Raw genomic sequence first — 10,401 nt, 5'->3', positions numbered from 1 at the left:
CTTTTTGAGACATGGTCTCCCTGTAGCTGCAGCCATCCTGGACTCACAGAGATCTACCTGCCTCTGCCTCCCGAGTGCTGGGATTAAAGGCATGAGCCACCACGCCCAGCATAATTCTTTAAAAAAAAAACAAACTTTTATTTTATGTGTATGAGTTCTATTGCCTGCATGTGTGTAAGTGCACCTGCTCCCATGGAACTGGAGTTACTATGGTTGTTAGCTGCCATGTGGATGCTGGGAATCGAACCGGGGTCCTCTGCAAGAGCAGTCAGTACTCTTAACTCCTGAGCCATCTCTCCAGCCCCAATAATTAACTCTTTAAATTTTTTTTTTTTTTTTTTGCCTTACCATGCTATCTCTTCTAAGAGAAAAGTTTATCTTTTATTTAAAAATCACAATGAGGGGTCTGAAGAGATGGCTCAGCAGTTGAGAGCACTGACTACTCTTGCAGAGGACCTGGGTTTGATTCCCAGCACCTACATGGCGGCTAACAACCATTCAGAACTCCAGTTCCAGGGAAATCCAATGTCCCTGGCATTGCACATCACAGGTGCACTTACATACATGCAGGAATACACTTATACACATAAAAAAATTTTTTTTTTTTAAATCACAATGAGGGGATGGAGCGATGGCTCAGCGGTTAAGAGCACTGACTGCTCTTGCAGAAGAGCTAGGTTCAGTTCCCAGCACCCACATGGCAGCTAACAACCACCCATAACTCCAGGTCTGGGGATCTGACACCCTCTTCTGACCTCCACAGACATTGCATGACTCAGGTGCACTTACCTACCTGCAAGCAAAACACTGATATGCATAAAAATTTAAAAAAAAAAACAATCACAATGCTTCCCTAGCTTTTGAATAAATTGTTTCTCTACTTGACAAATGAAGCTGAGTATCCTAAGAGCATAGCACTTCCCAACATATATATCTAATCAAGCCATATTGCACTAAATGTTTCCATTCTGGTATCATTCAAAGCTGTGATAATCTCATTTAACTACAGATTCTAATTCATGAGTTTTGAGTAGTAGGGCCTATGGCTGTTGTTCCAGTATTGACCCAGGTGGTGTCAATACTGAAGAGAACTGCAATTCCTAGCAATGGAGAAGAGGAAAACACAAGTCAGGCCACACCAGGCCTGAAATCAAAAGCCTGAGTGTATGTATATTCATATGCACATAAAACCTTTGTGAATTCAACTATCTTCACTTGGCCAGAAAAGAGCCAAGAGAATATAGCAATTAAAACAGGGAATTCGACTCAGTTTGAGCTTCACTCAAGAAGCACATGCCTTGGAGGAAGGAGTAGTAGACTCAAACCTGAACTCTCATTGCATGGAATATAATTCTAGTGTTTACTGACAGATGTTTTTCACACAATATGACTCCCAAATGCAAACCAACTTCTTCATTTATGGTTTAACTGAAGAAAAGAGTGATCAATGATAACTGCCTGTAAATGTTTAAGTGATGACTTTTATAACTGAACTCCCCAAGCACGATGTGACCTACAGTTAACATCTGAAGTTGTATACACTGTAAGAGGACTAACTTATTCCAATTACTGACACACTTCTAGCCCTTTTCTTCCTTTTTTGGTTACTTCAGCACCTGGGCTGAAAGACCCACATACTACAAATCTGCAAATATTGGCAACAGCTTGGATTTGAGCTTTTTCTTTCAGGGAGTAGTGTCAACAATATGCCCTCTTGCCCTATCCTGGGACAAGAGGACTACTTTTCCTTTAATCTCTCATGGCTATGGCATAAGTCCTGGATACTACAGCCTGAAAGAGTGTTCTGTTTTCACAAACTATTAGCAGCATAAAGAAGTCTGAGGAACAATTTTCATATGAACTCTTAGTGATGACACCAAGTCAAGGTGAAATCAAATTCAAAGTTAGGAGTAAAACTGAATCAAATCAGAATTAAGACTCCCAAGAGAACACAGTTGGCTAGCTTAAATTTGAGAAAACAGAAGGCATGGGTGGTATAGAGGTCTGCTGAATAAAAGGGAATGGTCATACAATCACCAAGCCTTCTCACTAACAGATGCCCTGTGATGACTCTTAACTTCAAACCATGCAATATACCGAACCATATATTTTAATAAACCCTGTTCACACATTTTCTCAATTTAATATAGTTTTAACTCAGCTATAATCAATTCTCTGTGTGTGAGAGAGGGAGCGGAAGGGAGAAGGAGGGGGAGAGAGGGGGAGGAAGGGGAGGAGAATATGAATAAATGAATGAATGAATGAATGAATGAATGAATATGGGGGGCACATCTCCCCACATAGCACATATAGAAGATGGAACAACTTGAGAAGTCAGTTCTCCCCTTTCACATCTTGTTGAGGCAGGATCTCTCTGGTGGTTTCTGTTGCTGCAAGGCTTACTCCAGGCTAGCTGGCCCACCACACCCAGCTTTTTATGTGGGTTTCAGAGTTAGAACTCAGGTTGTTAAGGCTTGCATAGCACTTTTACCCATTAAGCTATCTCCCTGGTCCTCAGCTCCGTCCCACCCTATCCTGTCTGTCTTTCTCTCCTTTTCCTTCCTTCTTTCCTTCCTTCCTCCCTCCCTCCCTCCCCCTTCCTTCATCCTGTCCTGTTCTTCCTTCCCTCCCTCCCTTCCTTTCTGAGTGGGAACTGATTCTCAGATATAATTCTTTGTTTTGATGGCTTAAACAGATTTGTAAACACAATTTTATTGACCTCATTTTGCAGAACTACTCTCTAATAATGACAGCAGGGAAAACAAGCTACATAAAGGGGGTGGGGTAGGTAGAATGCTTGCCTAGCATATATAAAGGCCTGCGTTTGAGTCTCAGTACTGCATAAACCAGGTATGGTGTTACATGCCTATAATCCTGGTGCTTGAGAAATTACAGGTAATCCTTGGCTACATGATGAGTTCAAGGCCAGCCTGGGATATATGAGACCCTGTCTCAATAATATAAATAAAATCTGAATTTATTATACCAGTAAAGCCACAAAATAAGTCAGACATAAAACTCATATGAGGTACTGAAGAATAATCAAATGGAGACAGAGAACAGAGCAATGGATACTGAAGACTGGTAAGAACAGGAGGGTATTGTTTAATGGGAACACAGGTCAATATGGGGTGACGAAAAAGTTCTGCTGATGGACTGTAAAACACCTGCAAAGCAATGTGAATGTATTTAAAGCCATAGACGTGTACACTTCAACATGGTTAAAATGGCAAATTTCATGCTATGTATATTTCACTACAATAAATCTTTTTAAAAGACTTATTCTTTGAAGTTTATCTCTAAAATAAAAGACATTCTTATGTATATGTGTGTATCGGACTGTGTGTATGCCCCATGTGTGCTAGTGCCAAAAGAGGCCAGAAAAGAACATCAGTACCCCTGGAGCTGGAGTTACAGGTGGTTCTAAATTGCCTAGTTTGGGTGCTGGGATCCAAACTTGGATCTTCTGGAAGAGCAGCAGGTACTCTTAACTGCTGAACCATTTCTCCAGCTCTATATTAAAATCTTCAATATAGGCAAACATACATACATGCATATAAATATGTGTATATGTGTATGTGTATGTGTGTGTCAAGGGAACAAAATTCCCTAAATTAATAATGATTATATTTGGATTGGTGGAATTGCAGGCTATATTTTTTTTCTTTATATTGAGTCTTTAGAAAATACTTCCTACAGTAAAAACAATAAAAATTTCCCAGGTGGTGACATACACCTTTAATCCCAGCATATGGGAGGTAGAAGTAGGTGGAACTCTGAGTTCAAGGCCAGACTGGTCTACCTAAGTTTCAGGCCAGCCAGGGCTATACAGTGAGACCCTGTCTCTAAAAGAGAAAAAAACAAAAATTCAGGGAAAATTACTTTTGAAAATGAACATAGCATGTGGGCACTGCAGAACCTTGCTGACCTGGTAGAGACCAGTCTTTCATAGACACCAGAAAAGGAAGTGGAGACTGGTCTCACACAACAGGAGAGCTGTGCACCACCCTTACTCAATCCCACTGAGAACCATCTTAGTATAAATGTATAGTCTATGCACTAGCTAATGTGACTTCCAGTGGATTTCAACAAAAATATTAATGCTGACGGCATGAAGACAATTAGCTAGAATATAATTTGAGATGAAAAGAATACAGCATCACAGTCAGTCATATACTTTCCCTTTCTGCATAAGCCCATCATGTCACATTTTTTTAAAGGGTCAAAGATTGAACATTAAAATCAGAAAGACATGCATCTTTCAAACTATCTTCCAAATAAAAATAAAATTACCCAAAGAAAAGGCAGTCTCTCATGCTCCTTTCCTTCACTGGAAGAATACTAAGTACAAGGTACTGTGATTTGGCTAACGAAGAGCCCACAAAACTAAGCGACACTGGTTTTAAAAGCACACCACTGGGCTGGAGAGATGGCTCAGCAGCTAAGAGCACTGACTGCTCTTGCAGAGGAGCCGGGTTTGAGTCCCAGCACTCACATGGCAGCTACAAACTGTCTTTAACTACAGTTCCAGGGGAATCCGAACTGCAGCACTGCACAATACGGATGCACTAACATACATGCAGGCAATACACTCATACACATAAAATTTAAAAAAAAAAAGAATTTTTTTTTTTAAATAAAAGCACACTACAGGCCGGGTGTGGTGGTGCACGCCTTTAATCCCAGTACTCGGGAGGCAGAGGTAGACAGATCTCTCTGAGTTCAAGGCCAGCTTGGTCTACAGAGTGAGTTCCAGAACAGCTGGGGCTACAGGGAGACCCTGTCTCAAAAAGACCAAAAAAAAAGCACACTATTACACCTAAATTTTCAAATATTTAACAAAGACAGTAATTCTACCATCCAAAGATAGCTTGAAGGCTATTGTATCAGAAAACAATTTTTTGGTAAAATCCTAAGGCCTTCTTTAAAAGTATTTACTCTTGGCCAGACGTCATGGCTCAGACTTGTAGTCCCAGCACTTGGGAGGCAGAGGCAGGTGGATTTCTGTGAGTTCAAGGCCAGCCTGGTCTACATAGTGTTCCAGGCCAACTGGAGCTACAGGAAGACCCTGTTTCAAAAAGATCAAAAAAAAAAAGCATGTAGAAACACCACTCAGCCCAGACAGTAAAACAGGGATGCTTTTCTGTAGCCTTGGACCAGCAATAAAGGAGGCTATGCTCCCCAAACCTACACTGTTATTAATTCAATTCCAGAACTGGGGGAGAGTGCTTGCCTTGCCTCTAATTCTGTATAAACTCCTTGTCCTGGTACATGAGGCGCTCAAAATTTTGACCCAAATACAAATTTTACTTTCCAACATATAACACAAATTATCCCAGAAATACACTGTCCTTTTCTGCCTCTCTACCTGTCTGGAATAATTCCAACTACAGACTAAACATGTATTTATTAAGAACTGACTGAATAAACAAACGTCTTTCGAACTGTGACATTTGTTCCTCTACATCCTTGGCACATAATTTCTATTCATTAATAGAGGGCTTGAAATTCAGTAGGGTCTAACAGGAAGAATTTACTCGACAAGTGGAATTTCTAAATCTTGAACAAAACCAGTATCCAAGACACATTAAAATAAGATAAAAATTTCAGTCCTAATTATATAACTTCAACAAAATTTTAGAAAATCAACTAAAATATGGCAAAGCTATAACTGTTAATTAAAATACAGAAGCTGGTTAACATGCAAGAAGTAACAAGACAGCTAAGCATGCACAGTGCATGCTGAACATGAACAAAGTTAGTCTGGTTATTCCCATCAGCCATATAGTTTCTCTGCCAGGTTAGAACAAGTTTACTTTGTACATAAACGACCAAATGCACTTTTTTGTTGTTGTTTTGTTTATTTTGACAGGGTCTCCCTAGTCCCAGGCTGCCTGCAAGTCACTATGTAGGCCAGGCTGACCTGGATCTCATGGAGATCCACCTGCCTCTGCCTCCCAAGGGTTGGGATTAAAAGCACATTCACCTTTAATCCCAGCACTCAGGAGGCAGAGGCAGGTGGATCTCTGTGAGTTCAAGGCCAGCCTGGTCTACATAGTGAGTTCCAGGCCAGCTGGGGCTATAGCTCAAAAAGATACCACCCACACACACACAAAAAGAAATGTTCATGTACATGTTTAATTGTTTAATAGTAGACAAAAACCATATGCCTAGAATTTTCCATACGCCTAACGGGGAAGGGCTGCCTGGTAGAGAATCACTGTACTGCAGCAGGATGACTTTCTGCTGGCTTACAGGATCACCTTGTGAGAATTATAGTCTCTTATTTTTGTTTTCTTGGTCAAGTATATTGAGATCATGCCTCACATTTAAAACAATCACAACTGTAAGAATTTTACAACCTCATTAGGATCCTGTACTGTTTAATTTTCATGAATGAATTTAAACTGCAAATAATTTTTAAACACTTTAAAAATATTTTCTTATTTTTAATATAAAAAATAAAATATTTGTGATGTGTTTAAAAATTATTGCAATGTATGAGATGTGTGTGGGCACATGCATGCCATGCACTTGTGTGGAGGTCAGAGGACAACTTTGTGGAGTTGACTATCTCCTTCCACCTTTGTATGGGGTTCCAGGGATTGAACTCAGGTCATCAGGCTTGCACAGCAAGCACTTTTTCCCACTGAGCCATCTCACCAGCCCCAAAGATAATACTCAAAATTGAGAATACTGTAAGAGCATCCAGCATACCTTAGCTCAAGTAAAGAAATTAAGGGCTAGTGATATAGCTCAGAGGTAGAGCATGAATCCTTAGGTACCACAAAAAGCTCAGCATTTCACCTAATCAATATCAACTAAATCTGATTTCAACTATCACTTATCTTGCCAATTAATTCCTGCCATTTAAAATAAGCTCAATGACAGATTATATGCCTTTACTCTTTAGAAGCTTCAGTCTAAAGCTTGCCTCATCTGGAAGCCTAAGATCATTTTGGTAGAATCACACTTTTAGAAAACCTTAGAATTTGTTATTAAAAACCCAACCAATATCCACCCACATCTGCTCCTGACAGGAGACCCAACCAAATCTCTTTCAAGCGCAGACCTGTTCTTTGGGACGCGGGCAGCTCACTGGCAGCAGGCAGTGTACCTGTTGTTCCAGGAGGCAGTGCATAAGTTGAAGATAATGGTGGAGCTCCTGGTCCGCCATGCTGGAAGGATGCTCCAGAGGAAAGGGGAGGAGGGAAAGAACACCCACATCTGCTCCTGACAGGAGACCCAACCAAATCTCTTTCAAGCGCAGACCTGTTCTTTGGGACGCGGGCAGCTCACTGGCAGCAGGCAGTGTACCTGTTGTTCCAGGAGGCAGTGCATAAGTTGAAGATAATGGTGGAGCTCCTGGTCCGCCATGCTGGAAGGATGCTCCAGAGGAAAGGGGAGGAGGGAAAGAAGCAGCAGAGCTGGAGGTAGGTGAGGAAGCTTGGTGCTGTGCTGTATGTATCTGAGACTGCCCAGAATAGGAAGATATGTAAGGGGTGTTAGGGTAAGCATTTGAAGCAGGAGGAGCAACAGGCTGCTGCGGTCGGTAAACTGCTGACCCCCCTGTTCCGAAGGAATACTGCTGCGCTGGTTGGTAAGCTACACCAAAGGGAAGAAACAGAAATTTTAATTAGTTACAAGTTTATTCAGACAGCAGCAGAAAAATCAAAAAATTTATCTTGTTCTATAGAGATGATAATTCTTTTTTTTGGGGGGGAGGTGTCTTTTCTTTTTGAGATAGGGTCTCCCTGTAGCCCCAGTTGGCCTGAACTTACTATGTAGACCAGGCTGACCTTGAACTCAGAGATTTACCTGCCTCTGCCTCCCAAGTGCTGGGATTAAAGGTGTATGCCACCACACCCAGCTGGAGATGATTATTCTTATAAGCTACACCAAAAATAATTAATACTTAGGGGCTGGGGATATAGCTCAGTGATAGAGTACTTGCCCTGCATGGGCAACGTCCTGGATTCCACCTCCAGCACTTCAAAAACAGCAAAGACGACAAAAACACCTTCCCCATTATGTTACTGGATATAAAAATCTTTGCATCATCATACCCAAGTGCTGTTAAGACTGACCCTTTTCTGAGACTTCCAGTTTCTGTGAAGACCGCAATGACAGGCACTAACCACAAGATGGAGGCATGCAGGATTTGTACATTCAGAGCATGTCTTTTTCTTGATAAATATTTGATGGTAGCTCAAGATATCCCTCAGCCTGAACTCACATGAGAAATCTTAACACCACATTCGGAACAACCAGGGGCAAGGATGAACCTCTGCAGAGTGTATCTGGTAGACCTGCTATCTGAAGATGGCAGTACAATAAACACTTGCATGAAAGACTGGATCAAATTTGTATTCATGGTAAGAACAACCTCAATAGCTAGCACACATTCTTTAGAATTAGTTAAGTAGAGCTGCTTGTTTTTTAACAGTTGTTTAGTAATTGTTTAATCTTATCATTTCCCCCCTGAGGTCTTTTAAGTTCTTTGCTCTTAATTTGTGATAGTTGTTTGACCTTACAATTTTCCTTTGAGGTTTCTAGGCTCTTCGTTCTTAATGTTTAATAGTTATTTAATACAACAGTTTTCCCAATAAGGCTTTTATCTATTTAGGTTTTTGTTCTTAGTTGTGGAACAATAATTTTTACTTTTCAAGTCTAACTGTTCTCTTAAAAACCAACGGGAAGGGGCTGGAGAGAGGACTCAGCAGGTAAGAGCACTGGCTACTTGCAGAGGACCAGGGTTTGGTTCCCAGAACCCAGAGGAGCTCTTAACTATCTATAACTCCTCTTCTGACTTCTACAGGCAACAGTCACACATACGATGTACATATATACATGTAAGCAAAACACTATATACGTAAAACAAAAATAACTCAAAAAGTTAAAAAAACAAAACAAAAAACAAAACCAAACACTAATACAAATATAGGTACATTTGTCAAAGTCCACAGAATATACAAACCCAACAGTGCACTTAATATAAACTATGGGCTTTGGGTGATAATAAGGCACATTTCTTCACTAATACAACAAACATACCACTGTGGAGCAAGGTGTAAAAAGTGAGTAGGTTGCACATATATGAGCACTCTGTACTTTCTGCTCAACTTTGTTGGGAGCCAAAAACTATTTCCAAAAAGTCTGTACTAAAACAAACACAATTAAAAAAGTCAACAAGAACATTTAAAATAGAAAAAAAACAACAAACGGTCCTTGAATCAACTTCCCTAAACTATGGTTTGTGTAATGTTGCCTGAAGGAAAAGAACATTATACTAAATAATTTCTAACACTCTGTTACTTTATACCAAAAGCACAAGGTGTGATTCTCTTTAACAGGGTTTATACATGACCTGGCAGGCACTGTTCTGAACAGAGAAATTACGAAGCTACTTTCTGGCAGCAGGTTCAGGACACCCTTAGGAAACCACGTTTCTCTATAGTATGGTCAGGAGTCCTTTGCAAATGGCTCTTACTTGTCTTTTTTTTTCTTTTTCCAGTGCTAGAGATTGAACACTCTAAGCAAACACTCTACCACTAAGCTACATCATAGCCCTCTTATTCTGTTTGTCAAAACTGATTTGACACTGGCCTTGATGCTGCCAGTCAATGGTTACTACATGAGATGGCCCTGAGGGTCCCACTACTTACGCTGCGGCTGTGGATAAGGTGGTATCTGGCTGTGCATATGACCCGGAGACGGAGGAGGCAGAGCAGCAGTGTTTGGATTAACATTACCATGCATGATGAAGCCTGGAGGTGGAGGATTTTCTCCCTAGGAAATGAAAATATAGTAAGAAGGAAGATTATATTTGAGACCAAGAGCCTTACCAAATTGCCTATAATCTTTGAAACGGAATTCATGTTTATTTTTAAAGTTATTAAATGAGAAACATTGCGTTTTCCAGATACTATTTTCTTCAGAACACTCCATTTTCTGAGTGACACATTCTGAATGATTTAAAGGTCCAAAATAATTGTAACAAATGGCAAATGTTGCTAACGGCCTTATAAAATTGTCAATAATATTGTGATAAGTCACCAGAAGTTTCCATTTCTACTAATTTCCATTTACTACTCCACACTCAGAATAAATAAATATAATAAAGGGGACCTTTTCTGCAATGTTTACAAAAAAACCAAAAGAATAAAACAGGAAAAGAGCTTCATAAAATTAGACTTAAATCATTATTTGAACCTTGAGATTTTTCTAGCTCAAGTCAATACAGAACTGCAAAAGAAGAGGAAGGATAAGGAAATAAATTAATTGTCCTAAAAATTGTCTCTTGCATCCCAAAAGCAATAAAGTGCAACAAGCAGGCAGAGGAATGAAGAGTAAGGTGGGAGGGGATGAGGAAGAAGGGTCAAGAATAAATATATATAAATA

The 10,401-nt window shown here is 40.1% G+C and overlaps 1 protein-coding gene across 20 annotated transcripts in view; it reads right to left on the bottom strand.

The window, feature by feature from the left end:
* The window catches only part of Sec31a (SEC31 homolog A, COPII coat complex component), an 89,527-nt gene that overhangs the window by 12,966 nt on the left and 66,160 nt on the right, over positions 1–10,401 (bottom strand). For 9 of the 20 annotated variants that reach the window (XM_029570292.1, XM_017801601.2, XM_029570294.1 and 6 more), the window contains 2 exons: positions 9,666–9,789; positions 7,273–7,605 (listed from right to left, as the gene is read on the bottom strand). In XM_029570292.1, coding sequence (XP_029426152.1) covers positions 7,273–7,605; positions 9,666–9,789 — 457 coding nt within the window. Of the gene's footprint in view, positions 1–7,072; positions 7,166–7,272; positions 7,606–9,665; positions 9,790–10,401 lie in introns of all 20 variants that reach the window. The other 11 variants (XM_029570293.1, XM_029570295.1, XM_029570297.1 and 8 more) reach the window with 4 other exon arrangements.

This window comes from Nannospalax galili, unplaced genomic scaffold (genome assembly GCF_000622305.1).
Source record: "Nannospalax galili isolate Female #2095 unplaced genomic scaffold, S.galili_v1.0 scaffold763, whole genome shotgun sequence".
In the NCBI taxonomy this organism is placed as follows: Eukaryota; Metazoa; Chordata; class Mammalia; order Rodentia; family Spalacidae; genus Nannospalax; species Nannospalax galili.
The sequence above is the reverse complement of the archived record's forward strand: the minus strand, read 5'-3'. Positions and strand labels throughout refer to the sequence as shown.